At 42.9% G+C, this 24,248-nt stretch overlaps 1 protein-coding gene across 1 annotated transcript in view; it reads right to left on the bottom strand.

The window, feature by feature from the left end:
* The window catches only part of LOC126399812 (glutamate receptor ionotropic, NMDA 2C-like), an 89,597-nt gene that overhangs the window by 52,438 nt on the left and 12,911 nt on the right, over positions 1-24,248 (bottom strand). Inside the window, exons 2-4 of the mRNA XM_050060088.1 lie at positions 22,984-23,356; positions 22,120-22,218; positions 1,524-1,589 (exon numbers count right to left, since the gene is read on the bottom strand). Of these exons, the coding sequence (XP_049916045.1) occupies positions 1,524-1,589; positions 22,120-22,218; positions 22,984-23,340 (522 nt within the window). The 5' untranslated portion in view covers positions 23,341-23,356. The remainder of the gene's footprint in view (positions 1-1,523; positions 1,590-22,119; positions 22,219-22,983; positions 23,357-24,248) is intronic.

Here is a 24,248-nt window from a genome sequence, read left to right as displayed (position 1 = left end):
TGCAATTTCAATCGGTTGCTATAGCGCCCCCCTTTGGCCAATTGATGTAATATTGCTTCATTCGCATCCTCCCATGACCCTCTACCACTGTGCCAAATTTCACATGGATTGACCAAGTCAGTGAGGAGAAAAACGTGGAACAGACACACAGACAGAGTTTTCCTCATTATATAGTAAGATATTGAGGTAGTTTATTTTTTTACTTTGACGTGGCACTGCAGTGAAGTTATGAAGCCCCTCACTTTCAGATGAACTTCTGTGTGCTGTAGACTGTTGCTGTCTGATGTATTCTACATTCCACACCTGGAGACATGCAGTATCTGTGGACCAAACTACTCATCGTCCCGAGTCCCTGCAAGCGTTACAGGTCAATGTTGTTTCGTCTGTTTTTTCAAGCGTCCCAGTTCAATAACGTGAGCTAGAAGGCTAAATACAACGGCAAAGAGCAAAGTGAACCTATGCAATAGAACACACAGTGCACAGGTTAAGTGTACCGCACCACAGACTTGAAGCGAACCGAACTCAGATCACCTCCTGAGGTAGTCTGAGTACGGTTCTCTTCAGAGGGGTCTGAGTTCTGTGTATGTTCACATATGCGCAAAAAATGCTGAGTCACTGCTTTGAGCCGCACATTTTTTTGTTTTGTTTTAATCAACTTTATTGAGACAATTATTAAAGTTTACAAACCTTAACTGCACCTGCAAGTCTGTCAAAGCAGCTGTTTTGCACAACATCCTGTGAGCAATGATGATAGGATTCAACAGATTTGATACATAATTGATTATGCTTCATTTAAAATAAATAATCATGTGTTTTGTGAGATTTTCGCCATTGAAAGCATGTTATATGTACTCTGTAAGGGGCCATTTTTCTCAAAAACTAACAAAGACGCTTGTCTGACTCTTAACAACAGAGAAGTGCTCACTCGTGTGTGGACAGAGCCAGGCTCACTGTTTACTTCTGTTTCCAGTCTTTGTGCTAAGATAGGCCAAGCTAACCGGCTCCACCTATATTTATCATACAGACATGACAGTGATAAAAAAGTTCTCATTTAACTGTTGGCAAGAACGAACCAGAAGGCTTTTAAAATCCTAACTGATTAAAAAACAACACTTCATCACAAATTCACAGGCCGTCAGTGCAGCACCGGATGTTTCTCAGTTGTGGAAATGCTCCCATCAGATGTTGACATACTGTGAAAGTTATTGTGTCACAGACTGAACTGAGATTACCCCACTGACTCACAAAACATCAGTGGCAATAAGTCCCCTGATCTCATGAGAGTTTGTACAGTCTGTCATAAATACAGATTGTATTGGTTTGTGAAAATCAGGCCAGAACTTCAGATCAAGGATTCCCCGCTGATTGTTGTCCCTACATGGTGTTAATCAGCCTGAGCGCTCCCAGTTGCCAGGCTTGACCCAATAACCATTTGGCGGGACAACCTAGATATCAATCCCAACAATGAGCTTTAAATGAGGCTTGATTGTCACTTACTGTAACCCTGCAATGCTTTTCTGTACCTTGAACATGCAGACAATCTGCTGCTCCAGAGACGCTCCCATCTGCAGGAAGGAGGACCCCTCAGCCTGTAAGGAAACACAGAGTCTCATTTAAGGATTCAGGTGGGGAAAATCTTTCATGGGGTGAAAAGTGAATGACGCAACAGCATCTCGGGAGCTGGTTTTGCTCAAAGACGCATCAGCAGGTTGGATGTTTGCTGTCAAAGGGGTTTGAAGGAGTTTCTTGACACTGAAGTACAGTTTTTTCTCCTTGCTTTGCTGCCTTCTTGTCCGTGTGTTTCTTTAAAATCACAGAAAAACATCTCGTTTCATTTTAAGACTGTCAGACATGCACTTCTGAAAACGCATCATTAGTTCTGACTGGGCTTTATGGATCAATATCTTGCATAAATCAGCGAACCAACAACCGAGTACTCCGTTGAACTTTCTGCCACAATGGAAGCAAACTTGACGAAAGGTTTTTTAAATTAACTCGTCTGCTGCTCCTCATTTCAGCAGCACCTTTAACATCGTTACTGCTGTGGAACATTTAAATTTGGATGAAACTTTACCACTACGAGGACTGTGCATTTTAATAATTTGTCCTCTTGTTCAGAAAGCATACAATCACTTGTACAAAAAAACCCCCATCACAGTTAAAAGTCACGACACAGTGGAACAGCCTCCCAAAACCAATTAATTTGATGAGAAGTGACAAATGGGGGAAAAAGAAAGGACTAAATTTTAAGTGAGCTACGCTCAGACAAAGGCACGTAAGTCGGCTTTACGAAATGTTCTCTGCAATGTCCTAAAAAAGTGTCAGTGGAAAATTTATACAAAGAAGAAAGCATTAAAAAATGGGAGTGATGGGTACAACACGCAGCTGTCAAACACACACTTGCACCCTACAGTAATAAAGACACAGATGCAGTTACTACTGAATATTTATGTTACAGTTTCCCCCTCTGTTGTTGCTCAACTATGGAGCATGATCGTCCATATTTAGCCTCAGTCTGGAACAAGTGTCTCCGATCTGCAGGTATCAGTCCTGCTGCTCTCTTTCTGTCAAGAAGGGGTGGTCCAACGTTGCATGTGTGTGTCTGTTAGCATACATTTGCATAGCGACTCGCTGTGTGTTGACAGATAAGATGGACGTTATAGAGCTCATTGAACCCATGTCCTTCAAATAGCATTCAGATAAAGTAGGGTATAAGGATGAGAAGGAGGAGGACTACTGGAGCATGGAGAGGGACTGGATACAGACGCAAAGAGCCAAATCATTGACTGATAAAGAAGTTAAAGATCATTTCTTGTGAATTAATTAAAACCTTTTACTTCAAAGGAGTTCGTCATCCACAAAATGAGCATCTGTATATCAATTACGACCCTTGTGTGACGTTGAACTCATGAAGATAATGGTGTTGTTTGTGGACGAAGAATCCAAAAACAGAGAAAGGAAACTCGATAAATTGGAATAAAGGGGTTCAAAACATCTGTTTCCAAACTCTCACACAACTCGTACAGTATAATCAATGTCTCATTTGTTGAGACATATGCTCAGTACTTCCTAAACACATGCATTTTCATTAAACACTTCAGCATACGAGGAGCACGCTTGAGCAACTTAATGGAATGCATGAGAAGAGTCCAAACACATGCTTGCTCATGCAGGTGTATTAATTACTAAGGTTTCAGCATAAATACATGTGTTTGAGAATTACTGAGCATACGACTGGATATATGAGACTTTCATTATACTGCATGAGTTGTGTGATTGTTTTTACACAGATTTCTTGATGTAGTTTTGCTGTTGATAAATGTGGTCCCCCTTTACTTAAATTCATCAAGAATGTTTGCTGTTTTTGGATTCTTCGTTCACCGTGGAGGATTGCAAGAAAAATACAGTTTTCTTCACAAATTCAACGTAACACAGGTGACTACTTGATATATAAATGGGGATTTTTGGGATGAATTATTCCTTAACCCTATGAGCCCGAACGACGCAAACTGCGTCTGAATTCACACCTGTTCTTCTCTATGGATTTTCTCCACAACCGTGCGTCATAGAGAAGCCACGCATATCACGTGAAACTTGTCGGTAGTCCAATGTTTTCACAGCGAAAAAAAATGTTAAAGTTACACTAAAATTATGTATAACAAAGCTTTCATACAGCTTTGCACACACATTACTCTTGGATGGATTACTTTTGAATGCAGAACCAGGAGCAGAGCTTTCCAGTGATACCACACACATCATTGCACTGTCATCCCATCACGCTGTAAATACAGATCAATTGTCTCCAAAATAAAAACCTGACGAATTTCTTTACAATCCATGATACAGATCTTGTTATCAGTCACTTCATACAGTGAGGAATAATATTATTACTATTTTTCTATGATCTTAGATGTAAATATTGCATGTTTCTTTCAAATAAAACCAGTTTTTGACTTGTGAATGAGTCAATGGAATTTTTTTTTGCAATAATGAAAAAATACTGGCAATCATGTCCGCCTGGCACAAACCACATGTTTTGGACAACTGTGAAGTGACAGAATGTCCCAGCATCATGGTTCTTATATTACCAGATTCCAGAGAGTCTTCCCTCTTCATATATGGCAGAATATGTCAACTTCCAACTTGCTATGGTGAGATACATGTAAAAATGTAAGAATTTATTTACAAAGATTTTATTTTTCATTGATATAGAAATTAATATAAAATACAGGCACATAGAAGGAAATGTAATGATGGCAAATCTGGTTAGCCCAGCTTGTCCTGAAAGAAATAAGATATAGCATGTGTATGCAGCCTTTATAATGACTGTGATATGAGCTTTAAAGTAAAGGCAGGAAAAATACCCCAAAAAAGGCCTAGGGCCCATAGGGTTAATTTTGTAAGTCAGCTAAAAGCACAAACAAAACAAATTTCTATCAAGAGCAACAAGTGCATTCCCAGAAACCATTTGGTGATTTGCAGGTCAAAAGATGTGTAGACATCTATGACAAAACTGGATGAAATTTGGTTGAAATTAAACATTTTATAGGTTACATGTAACTGTTTTAAAAACCTTTCAATTACCATATTTAGTCATTTAAAATCTGTTGAAAGAATGGTTATATGCCGATAAAGGCTTTCATTTGACAAGCAAATTTAGCCTAGTTTACACAGAGAGATGACTATGGAAGTACAGAAGCATAATGCATTCACTTGAGAAAAAAATAACTGCCCTATTTATCTGAATGAACAAAATTACCACCTCAGAAAAGTGAGGTGCGCAGAAGAACACTGTTTGACTTCCCCTGGAGATCCCTGTCTGGAGGTCCGGGTGCTGGCAGCGGCACGGGGGTGAAGCCAGACACCGTTCATCTACACACACTGCGATGCCACACAGCTGGTTCAATATCAGCAAAGTTTCCCTTTATATTCATTGTCTTGTGTGGCGATCAGCAGTGATGTGGTGGTTCACTTTTACACTGTGATCTGTAGCCTATAGTTCGGCTTTAGCTTCTAACTATCTTTGTCTTTTTAACCTGTTGTTGCTGCTGAGTCAGTTTGACATCCTGGATATATCCTTCAAACACAGACTGTACACCCCTCTGTCTGCTTCTCTCTGGAATCACTCTTTCATTTCTCCAAAAATATGATCATATTTCTTCAGGGAGTGCAGTTAGTTACAGTGTGGGCTGCATGCTTACTCTGACAGCTTGTTGGACCATCACAAAGGGGCGGGGCTAAGCAAAAGGTCAATTCTGATAAATAATCTCGTTAATACATAAATACGGATAATTTCTTTATTCAAGTGAACGCATTGTGCTTCCATACAACACAGTGTTTGGCCTCCAAACTACCAAAACCATGCCGAATGGGCAGATTCACACGTTCTCTTTCTGTGCACATACATGCACATGCACCAACACACGAAAAAACTGCATTCAGGTGGAAACTAACAGCAAAACTAGACAAACATTTTAACAGATTCGACTGCAACTGTCCCCCAGTCTGGAGGCCATGTCCCTGCCTGTTTTCAGATGGGACTGTGTAATAACGGAGCTTGGATGGAAGATCTAAGGGGCCGGACAGTGCTGCGGGGCATAAGTGGACCTGTGATGTAAGCAGGTGCAAGACCAAGTTGGGCTTTAATACAAGTAGTAATATTCTGAATTTGATTTAATAACAGACTGGGAGCTGGTGCAAGACGGCGAAGATTGGGGTAACATGGCCTCGTTTTTTTTAACATCTGTACAGCAGCATCCTACGCTAAGTGGAAACAGGAAGTCTGGGAAATGCTAAAACACCGCGACACACATGCATGAAGATAGAGAAGTCATGCATGAGACAGGAGGGAGAGAGTCGATAGTGTTAAACTGTCAAGTGCCGTTTGGGACCAGGTCTCAGATCTTCTCAGTCTGTTCTCGTCTCAGAGGTGACTAACTGTCATATCTCCTTCCTGTTGCTCTTCCCTCTCCCACAGCTCAGAGGCTCTGCAAAGCCCCAGAGAGCCGAGCAGCCCGAGGAATACCACAGGAATATCACAAGTAGACTCTCCTTCGCTCAATTTTACCAGTTTTATCTCTGTCTGAGCTTGTTTGAGTCTCACCTCTGGAGGCTCAAACTCCAGTAGACCACTGACTGGGCTGCGCACCAGAATAGCTATAAAAATAGCAGTACACAACCATGCCAAGCTGTCACTGAATAAATAAAAACTGGCTCTGGATTGGCAGCCCTGGTTAGCTATAGTGTCCCACTTCATGTGGTATGACGGAGTGGCGAGGTGCATCATTTGAAGAAGTGTAATTAAAATCCAATTAGTTTTGTCTGAGCTATTAAACAAGTAAATAATGTGGTGACCTCCCTCGGGCCGATAAGTGTTTCATCGTCCAATTAGCGGCATCTTAAATTGTGAAAAATCAAACAAACTCAGAAGCTAATGTGATGAAAGACATCCTCTTCCCCCCCGTCACAGTGAAATCAGGCAAGAATTACAACAAAATTACCTTCTTTTTCCGCGTCTAACTCTCACACATATGCTCACATGAGAAGACAGAGTTCACCCTCCCCCCGCCTCTCGTCTTCCACTTCCCAGCCGTCTTGTTCTCACCACCTTGGCAGTGCGGCTGTCACACACAGACGTAATTAGCAGTCCTACTGCAGGAGCGTATGGTAATGTGACAAGGAGACGGTGGACATGGTGGTTGCTCACACACTCGTCTCCTCCCACGGGGAGAGCTCTGTGCTGTACCTCCCCCATCGGAGGAGAGGTTGGTGTGGGTCAAACAGGAAGCAGGTCGCACACACACAGATGCTCACTCACATCATGTGGACTCAGATACATCTACTCATGTACAGTATGTCATTCTACACTTCTGTAAAGTTTGTACAAGCCTCCATCTCCAGTGATGGAATTATAGCAACAAACTTCTATTGACTATGTAAAGATACAGTGGAGTAATGGCATCCTGAACTGAATGAAGTCATGCTACTTCTGTATGTGTGTTGTGATCTGAGCTTCTCTGTGGTTTGTTGTGGTAGCTGGTCCAACTGTGTGTGCATATTGGTGCATGTGTGTATCTGCTGGCTCGCTCATTGCCACCACTCTACACTGTGCACATACAGCAGTTACAGCTGATATCTGGACAGCTGTGTCACTGAAGTGTAGCACCCACCCACCAGTTCTCACTTGATTAACGCTGTTAGCTCTGTCAGCACTGTTGCTGTTGTCCAACGCTGTTTATGGAGTTAACACCATTAGGTGCTAGCCACCAGCTCAGCACCGCAACGTATTCTTATGTAACGTTTCATATAATATTCTATAAAAATATGATGTCCTATGAATTTGCACCCCACGAATGACGCTCCGTCCTTCACGAACAGTTACATAATTAACGTTAGGGATGTCCCGATCCAGCTTTTTCACTTCCGATCCAGTACCGATATTACAGCCTTGAGTTTTGGCCGATACCAATACCAATCCGATCCATGCGCGTATTATACATATTCACTTATTTTGTTATCAGTCATGTTAGAAAAGGTTTGATCAAGCGATATTACTCTAACAAAAACAACTACTTAATCGGGTTAATTAGAATGATCCACAACGGTTGGTATGAGAAACTGACCTGTTTATTGTGAACAGGGTTAAATAAACAAACTTTAAACTTCAACTTTAACATTAAATAAAAAATATAGCTGGTTTGCTTTGGCTGCTTTGGCCCCTTAATAAATAGAAAATAAATCAACACAAGAAATCTTTAAAATGTCTAACATTGAAATTAAAATAGCAGCAAGACTCCACACACTTGTGCTTTGGCCCCCTAATAAAAAAAATAAAATAAAAAAAAGATTAACACCACAAAACATTGTTGACATTTAACAAACAATGCAGCCTTTCCTTTTCAGTTATTTTAGTAGTGTCAGTGCCAGCCTGGTGCTGCTGTTTCCCGTGTGTCTGCATGCTGGCCTCGTGGATTGATAGTAAGTGCTGGAGCGGATTACTGGAATGGACTGCTTGAATCGTGGAGTGCTGGGCTGGCCGGAAAACCTGAATCGGATTCCATGAAAAACTGGATCGGAGTTCTTGGATCTGCATTTTTCCATGCAGTCCAATCCGATGCACGTTTTTTGCTAATATCGACGGCCAATACCGATCCGAATATCGGATCGGGACATCCCTAATTAACGTAAAGTTACGTAGGTTAGATTTAGGCAATAAAAGTTACTGAGGTTGGGTTTAGAAAAAGACGCATGGTGAGGACGTAGCTTAGAATGACTCAAGGTTCACACAAAGTTTACATGGATCCGAACACTGTGGGAGAAAGTTCCAGGCGACAGTCAGTTTCTTTGTGACCCATCCACCACTCCAACCTCCATCAGTGCATTGGTCACATGATTGCAGCCCTTCAAAGTACATGGGATATGTACGAATTTGGTTGCATTGCTTTTCATAGGAAAACATGAACACAAAAATTTGTGAGAACAGCCTGAGCGCCTCCATGTTGAGAGCCATGTCCAGACAACTCGTACACTCTTAATTTTTTAGAGATCCTCTTTAATTATCACAGTTTCCTGCTACAGTGGTAAATATTGTACTTTTTACTCCACTACATTTATAGGTATTTTAAACAGTCTTTGCATTTTGGGTTTTGCATACAAAGCCACTACCAAGCAGTGTATAAAGAACTTAAACATCATCTTAACTAGCTACAACAGTAACTTAGGTCCCGTTTATACGACAACGATTTCAACTGAAAATGGTAAACTTTAGTTGCGTTTTGGCTGATTGTTTACACGACAGCAGCGTTTTGGGTGCCTGGAAACGCAACGTTTTGAAAACGGGTTCCAAAGTGCATTTTTTTGGAAACAATACCGTCTCTGTTGTCATGTAAACTTGCAATATGAAGTTCCTCTGAAAACGGAGACTTTTCGCACATGCACATTACGGTTCCAGTCACTAGGCATGCGCAAGAAAGTCTGCTCACCCTGTTGAATTTATCAACGCTTCTCCAGCAAAGTGTAGATTTACTGTAGCAACTCCACCTCATTGTCTGTCCAGACAAAGTTATCTGTGCGTGCTTTCACCATTGTGTCTTCTTTGTTTTGGTTTGTAATCACCGCGTTGTAGAGGAAGGCGCTTCAGCGCAGGCGCATGGCGTCATGCCGTGGTGTTGCTTTGCAAATTTACACTGCCACCCATTGGCCTGGCGTGCATACTACAGCGTTTCCAGTAGATTTTGCGGCTCCGTGTGAACGGGGATCGTTTCAATAACGTCGTCATATAAATGCGGAAGTTTTTTAAAAGGCAAAGGACAGACTCTTCCGTTTTTAGAGAAACCGTTGTCGTCTAAACAGGGTCTTAAAATGTGCACTCAACAGAGTGCAGATCTCCACCAGGCAGCCAAGCGGCCAGTCGGGTTGATCGCTGCCACTTTGGACAGTTATTGTAATGCCAGCAGATGTGCCACAGCACCTTTCAAAAGAATCATAAATCTCTTTTGCGGGGGTAAAAACGATCGATTTATCCATAACATATTGAGTACAGAATTAAGCAGCAGGTGCCCGGATTCAAAAATGTGACCAAACTTTTTGATGGATATCAGATTACCAATCATAGGAACCAGAAAAGGTCCTCAAGCATACAGACATAAATGTGCACACAATATTAGGCTGATCGGTCCAGTAGTATTTGAGATAAGCTGTGGACAGACAGATACACACACTCACACACACATCCAAACGCATGATCCCCTCCAGCCTCATGAGTAACAAAGAAAATAATCCATATTCAGCATACTTAATTATTTTCATTTTTGATTACGCTTTGGTGCCTTTAATTTACTTAAAAAAATTTGACTGTAATTGTATTTTTAAACTGTATTTCCACTTTAACTGTGAGGGGCACTTCAACAAATGTGTGCTCCACTTCTATAAAGTTATGAGGGATATGCAAGAGTTGGCAGCAGCCACACTTCACTGGCTCTGTGAAGCTTTACAGCTCTGAGGCTCAGCGCAGCTCTGAGCCAAATGCTAACATGCTGATGTTCAGCAGGTACAATGTTTACCATGTTCACCCTCTTAATCTAGTTTCTTAGCATGCTAATTAGATATTTGCTTATTAGCAGTAAACACATGGTACAGCTGAGGTTGATGGGATGTCATTAGTTTAGCAAGTATTAAGCCATTAACCGAAGTATTGGGCCTGTGATGGGCTGACCTGCGGCCACAGCTGAGCTCAAATGTTGGTAATTCTCCTGCATACACCTTAGTTTTCTATAGTTTACACCTGATAGTTCATTTTCTCCCTGAGTTTGTTGCCCTTTCGCAGATTGACAAACATCAGCAAGCAGATCAATGATGCCACATGGCTTTTGTTTTTTACAGGATTCTCAATTTATTTAGTATCACTGGCAATTTTATTTAAAGAACAAACATTTAGTTTACTCTTTACACTCACACTCAAGTTTAAAAGTTGTCTAAAGTCATTCTAGTTTCTATTTGTTTGAGTTGCCAATGCTGAGGGTGTCGCTGCTGCTTGCTGCTGGAGGGGTATCTCAACAGGCTGGGGCAAAATGTGCACCACCTAAGGCAAAGCTCTTTCACATAGGAAGCGGCAAATCAGAATGTACCAAGTGCCCCTACGTGACAGGGGGCATAGGGGTTTCTGCTTTGGAGATTTTGTGTATTTCTTCAGAGTATATTAGTTTGTTGGTGTGATTGTTGTAGTTCAAATATCTAAGCTGACACACTAATATTTTTTCCGTCAATGTTACCTTAGCTATTTCTATTCAGTATGTGTTATTGTAGTCTGATTTAAGCTCTGTTTAGTTGATCTCCTTGATGAGCCCAGAATTTTGTTGCATTTTTGCTTCATTTTTGGGTAAACAATATCCACCTGTGACTCCTCATGCCTGTCAGCTCCGTTCCCCACAGACCCATGAAGGCACAAGGGAAAAAGTCAAGGGATCACAAAGGTTTTTAAAATTCACCATGAGAGGTGAATGTTTCATGAAAATCCATCCAATAGTTGTTGAGACACTTCACACAAAACCACAAATAAGAACCTCACGTTGGCGCTAGAGGGAAAGTCAGGAGATCACCCAAGTCTTTAGGGTTCATCCTCTGGGAATCATGAATGCTTGTACAAAATTTCATGGCAGTCAACTAAATATTTGTGTGTATTTCAGTCTGGACCAAAGCAGTGGAGCAGCAGAGGTTCAGAAATCCTGACTTTAAGTCGCTAGTTCAAAAATACTGATCCCACATTAATGACTACTTTCTTAGCATTCAGTGTATATATCCCGCATTTCCACTGCATGGCACGGCTCAACTCTCAGCTTTGTTTTTGGTTTTCCATTGTCAAAAGTTGTGGACAGTATCTGGTAACTTCTTTGGTACCAGCCCGGTCAATGTTCCAAGCGATCTGAGCCAATACTAAAAGGCAGAGTTAAAATACAGCAGACGACTAATTGGACAGAGAGAATCATCACCACGACACAGGACATCCTAAACCAATGATACTCAAAAGCTACCTCAACAGCGACCATTTTCTACTTCACAATGAGTGGGTTTACATTGAGTTTAATTTCCTTTTCATTCGAATGAAAGTTCATTCCTATTAAAAGTGATCTTGTAAACACCTAATTCGGAACGAAAATGGCCAATGCGATTGAATATTCAATCCGATGTAAGGGGCTGGAACATTCCGTTTCTAATTCCGAATGAAAGAATTTCTCGCACTTGTATACACACTCATTCCTCTTTAAGTTCATTCCGGTCTTTCTGCGCATGCTCGTTTCCTTGCCCTTCTGGCGCGATGACATATACAGCGCGCATAGCAACGGGCTGAGATAGAGCAGTCGGACTCGTTGCACTCACCGGTTTCCATTCACCACAGCACGGTCTTCTATCTCCCTTCTTCGACCTTCTACCTCCCTTCTCCTCCTCAACAGACGAAGCATTAACAGAACAAGGTTGTTGTCGTACTGCTGCTTCAAGAATATAAGCAAAACAAGCCCAAAAAAGGCACTAAGAACAGCGTTGTCAAGCATCTTGTTATCCGGAACGAGGACTACAGTGTTTTCTTCTGGTAAACGTAAACACGTAACATCCTCCCCGCCCCCTATCCAATCAGAAACCTACCCTGCCCCAAACCTTGCGCGGACTCGAATACAGGTGATTAAAAGGCGATTAAACTGATCTGCCGTGTAAACCCTCATTCGGAATGAATAATTCCCATGTAAACTACCTGGAAAGACTTTAATTCCAAATGATTTCATTCAGATTTATTTAATTCCGAATGAGAAGCCATCATGTAACCGCACCCAAAATAAATTGATTCATATTGGGAATTTTTTCGTACTCTGAATGTAAATAAGGTGCCGCAGTGAATTTACAAACTGTCAAAATAGAGCTTGTTTATCAAAAAATAAGTGGACCTTGCAACAGAGGTCCTGCTAAGCCTCTGATGTCCTTAAAACCTAGACACGCCCCATACACACACCTGATCTATCCAGGAATGCTCACAATGGGATTTGCATCATTCATTCGTTTTATCCGATATATATGAGTAATGTTTGTTCATCACCTGGCCCCTGGCCCCTGGCCTTTACAAAAGTTTCCCACAGGCAAAGCAAGTTGAGTATCCTTGGCCTTTTGCCTTCACTTGATAGGAAAGAAACAGTGTGAAATGGTGAGAGAGAAGAGGAATGACATGCAGTAAAGGGCTGTGGTTTGGAATCAAACCCGTGGCCGCTGCAGCAAGGACACAGCCTTTGTACATGGGGCACCTCCTCTAACAGGTGAGCTAGTGGGCACCTCAAACCTGCCATTTTTAAATAACCAAAATAGTCACTAGCACCCGCCATTTTCTTTAATTCACTTGACCTAGATTGAGCCCACAAAACTGTGCCGTACAATCCAAGAGGTGCTGATATTCCTCTGTTTGGGTGCCATTGACAGGATTCAGCAAGCGTCACGTTGAAGATGATGTCACAGCAGTTTCATGCAGTGTCACCACGGTGATCAGCTAAGGGGTTACTATCTGCAGTGGTGAAAGAAATTGAGAAAAGGACCTGGTACCAGGAGTGTGTCAAGTGGAGATGAGCTGAACCATGCAGCCGAAATGCTGCAATAATGAAATGGACAGACACAAACAGAAAGCATGCATGCAGAAGAAAACACATAATCCAGATGTTTAAGCTTTAAACTCACTATAAAGAGTTTTAAATGTAACGACAAAAAGAGAGTTTAATCTGTATCACGTGATCGCAGACAGAACTCTGGTTACAGCGAGTCTTTGTGTGTGAGTTTTACAGTGTATCTCAAACCCTTGGCACATAAGACTGAAACTATCTCCTGAGTAGTGCGAAGAAGAAAAATTTTGTTGTTGTTTTTAACAATTTAAGTGAACTGACCCCTTAAATAAACACGATCTTATTTGTAATGTGGGTAAATGCATTTGTTACAAATGTTTTTTTAACAGATAATTTTGCTATATTGTGGTAAAGTGAACATTTTGTGTCCTCGATACGTTGGCAGAAGTGCTAAACAGATTAATTTTCAACCGTGGAGGGAAACCTCCCCGCTGGATATATAATCAAACACTCCCACAAACAATTTACTTGTGTTTTGACACTCTACAGCATCAGTGGTTTGACTCAATACCTTATTAAAATTATTAGGCCAGACTGTGAAGCTTGGAGGTGGCTTGGCCATTAACGTGCTTTCATTCCCAGCAATAAAAACCACTTTCCAGTGGGAATACTGTGCAGCAATCTGGGCTTCTCGTGACCTGTTTATGGAGTTTCTGGACCATGAGGCCAAGAGAGACAGGAGTGAGGGGGGCAGGGGGGAAGAGACAGAAGTACAGAAGGACAAACGGAGAAAGCGGGTCAGTCTGGTCACAGAAACACACCACAGAAAAAGAAACTGTGATCCAATGAGACGCGTCTGGCTCGTTGCGAAACTTGGGTCCAACATCACAAACAGAGTGTGACCTTAGACTGCAGCCAGGACCGAGACTGTAACTCTTGAAATATAATCCTCCACTGACAGCTTCAAATTGTAATAAATGATGTTATACGCTCGAATACTCAACCTCAACAGTTTCTTTGCTTCAAAAATCCATCATGTGCACACTTAAAAGCCACTTTTGTTCCTGTTTACTGGCAAACACATAAAGCTGTCGGCTTTGTTTACTCCAGACTTTATCACTGTCTACAACCGCCATCACTCAGTATTTGATGTTGTTACTGTAATGAACAAAAAACTGGTTTGTGAATGATCAAACATTTACCATGTATTTCCTCAAAAACAGAGATTTAACGTAATAGCGCCTCACAATAAGAGATACAAGTTGTCATCTGCATTGCTTAATTGGTTCGCTCCCGAAAATGTTTCACAGCAGCCGTAACAAAACTGCTTTACTACACCCTCATTATATAACAGGTACTAAAGAGTAAACTGGTTTTACAAAGGCAATTATGTTCTTTTATTTGTCCTGAGAAAATCATTTACCCACAAAACAACACCTTTTTATAAACTCCATATTTAAAGGTTGGTGTTAACTCTTTTTGAGAAAGTCCAGTGTGATTTTAAAGGATTTCATGTTACATCACAAAGTCACCGGTGCCTGTCTGAATGATCTTCACCACTTGTATCCAGTCAGAGCTGCACAGATTATTTTATTGGACTCCTAGCTGCCTTAAGACAATGAGTTAAACTGGCTTCCATCAGAGTGAAGGTTTTAGCTCCATAGCACTGGCACTAACAGGTGTGAGGTATTTTATTCCAAGTACAATTTGGGCTGCTACCTGCATGTGATGGCTGCATGAATGATGGCGGCACAGTGATGCAGTGGTTAGCACTGTCGCCTCACAACAAGAAGAAGCCCTTCTGTGTGGAGTTTGCATGTTCTCCCTGTGTCGCTGTGTTTTCTCCAGGTACTCCAGCTTCCTCCCAGAGTCCAAAGACATGCAGGTTAATTGGTGACTCTAAATTGTCCGTAGGTGTGAATGTGAGTGTGAATGGTTGTCTGTCTCTATGTCTCAGCCCTGTGATAGTCTGGTGACCTGTCCAGGGTGTACCCCGCCTCTCGCCCAATGTCAGCTGGGATAGGCTCCAGCCCCCCTTGCGACCCCCAACAGGGTAAGTAGTTACGGAAAATGAATGAATGAATAAATGAATATTTTCTATAGATGGTTGGTCCTCAAATTTGGTCTAGACAAGGAATGTCAGCCATTAGGTTAATTTTGCTGCTCTTCACTTCACAGCTCTGCGCACAATCTAGATGTGTCGGGAGCTAACGTTAGCTAACGGCACTGCTTATGTGGCGATTACCACTAGTTAGCCATTCCGTCCAAACTGTGTTGCTGTAGAAACATTGTGTCCATCCTCAAGTCATCCCCAGGTCAACCCAGTGTGTTAGACAATTGTTAACTATGTTAGTACAGTTAGCACCACTACCCATGCTAACTGTGCTAACATAGTTAACAAAGATAAAGGCATTTTATGGCTCAAAATGAAGCTAATTACTCACCAGGGCTATCTGATAGTAGGCTGGAGGGTGACCAACATGTTTCTGCAGCAAACTTGTCCTGCCACTGGGACGGCATTACCAGTCGAAATTTCTGGACGAACAACATCGCTAGCTAGCTCCCACCCAACCTCTGTAGTGCGCAGTGCAGAGCTGCCAAGGCTAATGTTAGCTAACCTGAGGGTGGGGAGTGGGCACTATGTTTCTGCTTCTTAACACAGCTAACGGTCAACAAAGCCAACATAAAATAAAAGGCAAGACGTTTACATCACAAAAATATTAAAATTTCACCACCTCTAAATGGACGGAGCATAGAAGTGCAGCACTAAAGCTCACTGAGTCAGTGGAGTGCTGGAACAAAACAAAAGGCCTCTTCTATTTGCTAACCGATTAATGGGGGACAGGTTATCAAAAGCAAAATTAACTGAAACTGACATCCCTAGTCTAGACTGAAATATCTCAACAACTGTTGCAATGAAATTTGGTCCAGATATTCATGGCCAATGCTCTCCCACTTTCAGAGCTTGTTTGCAGCTGCGCTCTACACACTGAAGACGTAACTCTTTGAAATGGGTCACAAATAAATGCTTTTGTTTTGTTGTTTTCTTTTTTAAGACAAAATAATTCCCCAAAACAGATGGGCGCTGTAGTTTTTAGAAAATGTTACTCAAACAGGAGTAAGTAGTGCATTTGTTGGGGACTATTTTTAGCAGTGGATTAAATACATACTTAGTGCTCTAGTGAGTATTTACAGCTGCAGGACGGTGTTGGTGGGATTGACTGAATAATCTGCAGTGCCCATTTTCATTGTAATGAAGAAACCTCTCGCTAACTGCAACAGTGTGGCTCAGTGATGTGTTTTTAATAGTTTTAGTTAACAACAATGGGGCTGATGAAACTACGGAAAAGGACGTATCAGTCTACACAGACAATACGCGCGTTCAAAGCCATCGTTAAATACTATATAGATACTATGTAGACTCTATTAGGGCCGACATCATCTCATGTCACAATGACATGAGTTTGTTAGCTGGAGGTAAAACACGCCTTTCCACCACAGGGCTGTAGGCTACATAGGAGTCTTAAAATGTGGTCTTGTTGTGTTATTGGGAGCCAGAATAGAGGGAGTCATGGCTCAAAACTTAAATTTTATCACATACCAGCCGCCACTGCCCGTCAACAAAAAACAAAGACAGCTATGGATAAATGCTGTAAGAGGGAGGCCATCATCAAAAATGCTCACATGTGCAGCGCACACTTCATATCACGTTAGGAAAAAAGTATTTCCTGTTGTAGGGATGAATAACGTTATGTGTATTAAGGGTTATCAGGTCCACCTCATCAGAAACTGGGGAGGTACTAAGAGGAATATTGGATTTCTCTGGAACGCTAACTTTTTAGCGCATTAGCTAACGTTAGCTTCGTTAGCAAAACAAACTGGAGGAAACCGTTCAAGTGTCGTCCTCCTTTGTGGCTAATGTCTGTGGAGAACTGTTTTACCTCCAGCTAAGCCCCGCCCACCAAAAACGTCATACTGTTTACTAACAGTATAAGGGTCTATAATCACACAGCTTCTTTGGCTTCTCTCAGACACGTCAAACATATGACAGGCAGGTAGGAGCAATACATTATATAAATAGTAAAAGAGAACGCATCTCATAAAACAGCCATGTTCCCTGATGCAGTCATTCTGTGTTTACTGCCTGTATGGCATAGGGAATAAAGGACTTCTTATATACTATATTCTGACTGGTTCTTCGGACCCTAAATCGACACCCAGATGGGAGCAGCTCAAACTCTGAGTGTAAAGGATGTGAGGCATCTGAAATTATATGTTTGGCCTTCCTGTGTACAACACTGTCAGATATACTGCTGAGTTGTTTCTGTGTCTTGCCAATCATCTTCCCTGCAATGTTGACAATCTTAGAGAGCTTGTTTTTGCTCTTTGCACTCAAGTTGCTGTATCATGCTGTGATTTTAAAAGATAAATGCTTTCAACCAGGCCTCTGTATGCTATCTCAAGTATGTGCTGACTAACACCGAAGCTCTTCAGCTTCCTGATTAAAAATAGGCGCTGATTGGCTCTCTCAAAAATGCTCTCTGAGTCTTCATTAAAAGTTTGGGTCTGATCAGTAATGCATTATGAGATATATTGCTTGGCAAGTGACCATCAGTTGTACACTACTTTACACGGTGCATTCTGGGACACTTTCAGTCCACTATGTAGGATCTAAGAATTCCCACTATACACCGATCAGCCAAAACATTAAAACCACTGACGGGTGAAGTGAGTAACATTGATCAGTGCAATGTTCTTCTGAGGAACCGTAGGTCCTGACATTCATGTAGATGCCACTTGACACGCTACACTCCCCTATTGGCAACTGCACTCCCTGATGGAAGTGCGCCCCCCAGGCAGGACAGTGCTGCTGCTCAGGAATGGCTCGGCAGACGTGACTAAACTCAAGGTGTCAACCTGGCCTCAAAAATCCCCAGATCCTAATTTGATCGAACATCGATTGGGCATACCGGCACCTTACTTCACAACCCACAGGACCCAAAGGATCCGTCAACAACGCCTTGGTGCCAGACAACATAGGACACCGCCAGAGGTCTTGTCTCCATGCCTCGACAGGTCAGAGGCCCAATCATAGATCAGACTTTGCTCTGACTTGTCGAGGCCCGGAGAAAGGACCTCCGGGGCACCGATTTGTCCCACAGAAGCTCAATCAGATTGGGATCTGGGGAATTTGAAAGCTAGGTCGATGTCTTGAGCTCTTTGTCACGTTCCTTGGACCATTCCTGAGCAGTTTTTGTGGTGTGGCATGGTGCATTGCCTCACTGGGGGGCTACTTCCATCAGGGGTACTGTTGCAATGAGTGGGGGTACTTGGTCTATAACAATGTTTAGGTGGGTGGAGTGCGTTAAGGGGCATCTACATGAATGCTAGGACCAAAGGTGTCCCAGCAGAACATTGCATTGTAATGAAATGATCAATGTTATTTACTTCACCTGGCAGTGGTTTTAATGTTTTGGCTGATTGGTGTACATTCGGACAGCCCTACAAAATGGCAAACTCACAATAGAGTGGACTATGTAGTGACTTGTGAGGGATTTTGGACACCACCAGCAAATGGTGAAAGATGTTCTAGATGACGCTAAGAGCACCCAGGGGAATGTTCTGCGTATATGGGTACACTTCCGTTTCAGACCTAAGAACACTACAATAGATTAAAGCTCATTTGGGTATAAAAAAAAGAAAAACAATTCTGTGGGTTCACAAAATCAGGATCCCATTCATTGTCTATGAGGCAGCTCAGTCTTTAAACCATACGACATCACAAGTTTGAGACTTATCTTTTGTTTTCCAGCTTTGAGAGACAGTAGGTCACCTTCACAAATACTGATTGAACTTTCCTAAACCATGGAAATAACATTTTGGAATTCTTAATTTAGGTGGTGTTCCCCTTTAACCACAGTGTTGTTGAAACAAAGTTTTCAACGTTTCGGCTACATAATGGCGTACAAATGTAACGAGCCATTGTCCGTCTTACTGCCTAAGTAGACACCTCTGTCCACATACTTTACTGCACTTTTACCTTTGCTCTTTAGACTCACATCAAGGAATGTTTTCTTGCAACAGAACACAAAGATCAGACAGTAGTGTACTTCCAACTCTGTGGCAACAGTCAGGAGAACAGAGTCCTGACCTTAACACCGCAACACGTTTCAGATGAACTGGAGCCAGGTCTCATCACCCAACATCAGCGCCCGACCTCTCTGATGCTCTTGTGTTTGAGCAGGAGCAAATTCCCGCAGCAGGTTCCAGCATCTTGCTAAAAGGCCTCCCAGAAGAGAGGGGGCTGTCACAGCAGTAGATAAATGCCTTTGGTTTTGGAATGACATGTTTAACTATCACTTACAGGTGTAATGTTTGGTTGTCTATATACTTTTGGTCACTTAGCTTTTCGGCCAGGCAGCCAGCCAAGAACACACACACACACACACACACACACACACACACACAAAGAAAAAACACTCTCAACCTCTGATTTCCAACTCCTCAGAGAGAACCGTTGCAGTATTTTTTCTCTTTTCCCTCGCAGGCCCTATTGAACAGTCTTTATGCCTTTTCTCAGCCGTTCCTCGCGCTCTCTCATTTCCTCCTCCTCGCCTTCGCTTGATGTGTGTGTGTGCCGTCTGACAAAAGACACACTTCCTCTCCTCCCTTCAATCTTTTCATCTTTGTCTCATTCCCTCCTTCCTTGTTGTTTGCCATAGAGAGATCACTGAGACAGGAACCATAAATAGGCGGCTCGGGCGGGTGCTGCTTCTTTTTAAACCCGCCATCAAAGATATTCATGATCATCAGGCTATTGATAATCAAGCACTATTGAGCCCTTTTATCCCCTAAGAGAATCACGCACTCACACATATGTCTTTCTCCGTCCAATCCACCTGTCCCATTGTGCCAGACACCTCTGACAAGCTTTTTCCCCCCCTCCTTACTGACAACAAAGGAGTATATAAGAGGGAGAAAGAGACCGAGGGGGAGTGTGAGGAGGGCTGAATGAGGCCTTCGACAGGCGGGCCTCAGAGGAGAGTGCTTTACTCTTTGTGCTATATAGAGAACTGTCACTCAACACTTTGGGCTCGTCAGACAAACGGTCGCTCAGTATGAGAGATAACGTCCCATCTGTGAGTTTGTCTTTTGTCGCCGTCGAGCAGGGAGGTTAAATAACCCAGACTGAACCCGCCGCGATCGGCTCCGCAAATTACCAACCAGACGTTGTTGATAGGTGACAAACTCTGCCCTAAATATTCTGGAGGCTCAGAGACACTTTACACAGCGCCGATCAAAAGCGCATCTCGGGTAAATACGAACACCTCCTCGCCAATTTGAGGTGAAGCAGCGACAGGTAGGGGGAAGAGGGAGGTTATGCGAGGCAGCAAAACAGAAAAATAGACAGAAAAGACGAGTGAATGGTTTGGATTTTTTTGGGGGGGTGAATGATGAGAGCTGTGGGGGGCCTCAGCCTCCTGAAGGGTCTAATTAACAGTTTAATGGGGTCCTGGAGCTCAGAGAGAGCAGAGAGGAGAACAGGCCTCTTGCTTCTAGCCACAGCCTTAATGGATTCAGCCGGCACACAACAGAGCCAAGAAAAAAAACGGGATTGAAATGTGTCAAGGAGTAAAGGTGATGGAGGGAACGATGGTGAAACTGGAGGGATGGAGAGACCAAAGGGAAATATAAGACAAGGTGAGAAGTGGACAGAGAGTAGGAAGACAAAAATGGAAAAAGGAAAGGAAGCGGGAAAAGACGAATGCCTTTTTTATTCATGAAAGTGAGACTTATCTGTGAGGCAGTAAAACACTGCCTTCAGGCAGCTGTCAGCCAAGCTTCATCGAAGCATCTTTCTCCTCTCTCTGTCTCACTCTGCCTTTCCCGCTCTGCCATCAAAATACAGCAAATCAATCACCCTCCTGCAGCTACAACTCCTCCTGTTTAATACCCATCTATGACGTGACATCTGCAGATACCTTTTGATTAACAGGAAGCTGATAAATACAACATGCTATGGTTTACAAAATGTTGCCTGGAGGTGGAATCCAACACGCACAGTCACATAAGCTACACTGTTCAATTGATTCTGGTTGCTTCCTGCGGTGGATGGATGTAGGAATGCATCTGTTTGGCTGCATGTGTGTCGTGCTCTAATATGTGAGGATGTTCATTTGCATGTGTGTTTCTATGTGTGAGAGTTGGCTCTATAAATACAAGGTGTTGATGATGGCAGTTAAGCAATTAAAGGGAGGAAGGGAAGACGGGGCGGAAAGCACGGAGCGTAAGAGGAAGAAGGGATGAAGGCATTTTGCAACTCAAAAGTAGAGAGCAAGTATAGATTAAGAATCCGTCTGGTGTCATCAATCTCCTCTGTACAATCTAAGTACGCAGCTCACCGCCCTCCATCTCCATTCATCAACGAGATACATGCTAAATCATAGCAGGAAAAACCTGCTGCTCTTCAAGTGCGCTAGGGTGATTGATTGAGGCGCAGATCGCCCGTAGCACTTGTCTCCCCTCGTAAAGTTTCCTTTCCCACAACTCAGACTTTTCCCAGGCAGGGATTAGAGGATCTGATGAGGGTCGATGGCTGCAGTCATCGCTGATAATTCACCCATCTGTATTGCTCATATCCAAATATTTGCATGCAGTGAGTTGCTTGCCAAAGTAGGTTTCACCGCTCTGACCTACTTAAGTTGTTTTAAGCTGAGTGACGGTGTAGAAGTGCTCTGACTAAGACAGGAGGCTGTGAGCGGGTGCTGCTGCTGCTGCTGCTGCTGACAGGGTTTACATCACAGGTTGTTGTTCATCTTATTACTAGAATGTGTTTCTCCTGCTTCCTAAATTGCTAATCACACTGTTGTGTCAAGTGTTATGTCAACACCTCTGGGACAAAAAGTTTATTTTCCTAGTGCGTCATCACTGTGGCACAGCAGGAAGGCAGAATACTCAAGCTTCAGTTCAAGCTCCGGGGTGTTGATGGGCCAACGCTGAAGTGATCGGATAATTATTTTGACTGTACCTTGTACGGTATGACAACTGCAGAGCCGCCGCTGATGCCCACAATTGGTAGAGCTGTCTGAGTGGAGAGGAAGTCCAGGATCTGTGCTACTTCTGCCACCTGAAGACAGAACAGACAGATTCAGTGTTTAGTTCAAATGCTTGCACCAGTGATAGTAGAGCGCTACCTCTGATCAGGTTAGTCCCATTAAATACTGAAACTTGACTGATCGCCATGGTGAAACAACCGGAGTGGTGCCAAAATGCCACTCAAGCCTGAAAGCTCATTCCACTTACAAGTTTTCTGGAGCTTTCAATCATTTCACAAAATCTCATTTGATGTCACTTTAAATTTCAAATTTTCACTCTCAGTCTCAACTTTTAAGGTATCACAGAAAAGATGTCCTTAAAGCTAAGGTAATTCAGGAGATAATTTACATCTTCTCTCGTTATTGTAACTCTGCAGTCTTGTGTGCTAAAAATAAAATGAATTAAGTGCACTTGAAGAGTGAGTTTAACGTTTTTACACAAGTCATTTTCCAGTTAAGTAAAATTTATCTTACATTCTCCTAGTGTGAGTACTCTTTACAGGACTATTTACATTTTGCTTTTATGATTTGATGTCACTTCTTCTCCCTTTACTATCAGAAACACCAACAGCATAATTCAATTTGAGAATAGATGTACATGCTTGGCATCTCAATTAGCGCTTCTCTTTTGCAGCCCACCTTGTGATTTAAGCCGACAGGACAGGTGCTTTTTTACATAAAAATGTTGCCTTGTGCAGCTTTCAGAAACACGGATGTGGGTGACTGAACACCGTGACTCTGGAGAGGATGTTTTATCAGAAAACCCAAAAATGCATAAATCATTTTTTTTTTTTTACCTGAGCGTCGGCACCAGAGCCCACATCATCCTCGAACACCACGCCGTGAAGCTTCTCCGTTGCCATGGTGTCGCAGAGGCGTGTCAGCAGGTCGCGGGGGTTGGTGTCGTTGACCAGCACGGTCACCGGGCTGACCACCACGGGCAGGTCGACAAAGTTTTCCCCGCTGAGACGACCTCTGACCTCATTCTGGTAGCTGGAGCCGCTGAACACCACCGCCACGTTGATGGACGGGTGGAGGAGGAGCGGCCGGGCCTGCACGGGGAGCGGGGAGGAGATGAGGAGGAGGAGGAAGAGGAGGAGGAGGAAGAGAGGAGGCCAAGGAGAGGGAGGAGGATGTCCCATGGGAATGGCCATGTTGGCAGCCTACTGCCTGGAAAGGAGGGGTGGGGAGAGGGCGAGAGGAGACGGGGGAACGAAAGGAAAGAGAGCAACAGTCAAACATACAAGCTGCTTTACTTTTATGATGTTTTTGACATAATTCATCATAATCCGTCTGTACACATTCAGCCCTTATTTCCCTCAGCTCGTCCTTCTCTCTCTCTCTGACCCTTTTGTATGACAGTATTAGCCCTGCATTTAGACTCTTGTGTCACGACGAAAACTCTGTCTGTGTGTGTGTGACAGTATATGCAAGTATGCGTGCATGTAATCCTCCATAATCCAACCCCCAGTGTCATGACTGTAATCACCTCTCTCCATCTCTACACATCTCTGATTCCGCACACACACACACACACACACACACAGATAGCAAGCAGGATGCCAAAAATGTCACACAGGACCTCGACCCTCATCACTGGGATTACATTACATTACATTACTTCAGCCAGCCCCTCTCCACGTGTGGTGATGTCATTGGGCTACACACACAGTGAAATAAGGCCCGTTTCCACTGAGCAGTACAGTTTAGTTCAGTACGCTTTTTTTCTGTTTCCACTGTGAAAAGTTGTGGATGGTACCAATGGAAACATTCTGTACCGTCCCCATGTTTGGTCCCCCCTCTGTTGGGGTACCTAGCACACAGATCTGGTACTAAAAGGTGGAGCTGTGAACACTGCAGTCTGATTGGTCAGTAGAGGACGGTCACTCTGCTCAGGGCTGAGTTGTGGCTGGTTTTGAGGCTCATGTGACCACTGTTCATACTGTGGAGAGTTTTATTAGTAAACTGTAACTATAGAATGAAAGGAAAAAGTAACTTAATTCACTGGGCCGACTGCCGGCAACTTTTAAGGTGGAACATTAACTTGTAATGTTACTCAATG

This window comes from Epinephelus moara, chromosome 13 (genome assembly GCF_006386435.1).
Source record: "Epinephelus moara isolate mb chromosome 13, YSFRI_EMoa_1.0, whole genome shotgun sequence".
Lineage (NCBI taxonomy): Eukaryota > Metazoa > Chordata > Actinopteri > Perciformes > Serranidae > Epinephelus > Epinephelus moara.
The sequence above is the reverse complement of the archived record's forward strand: the minus strand, read 5'-3'. Positions and strand labels throughout refer to the sequence as shown.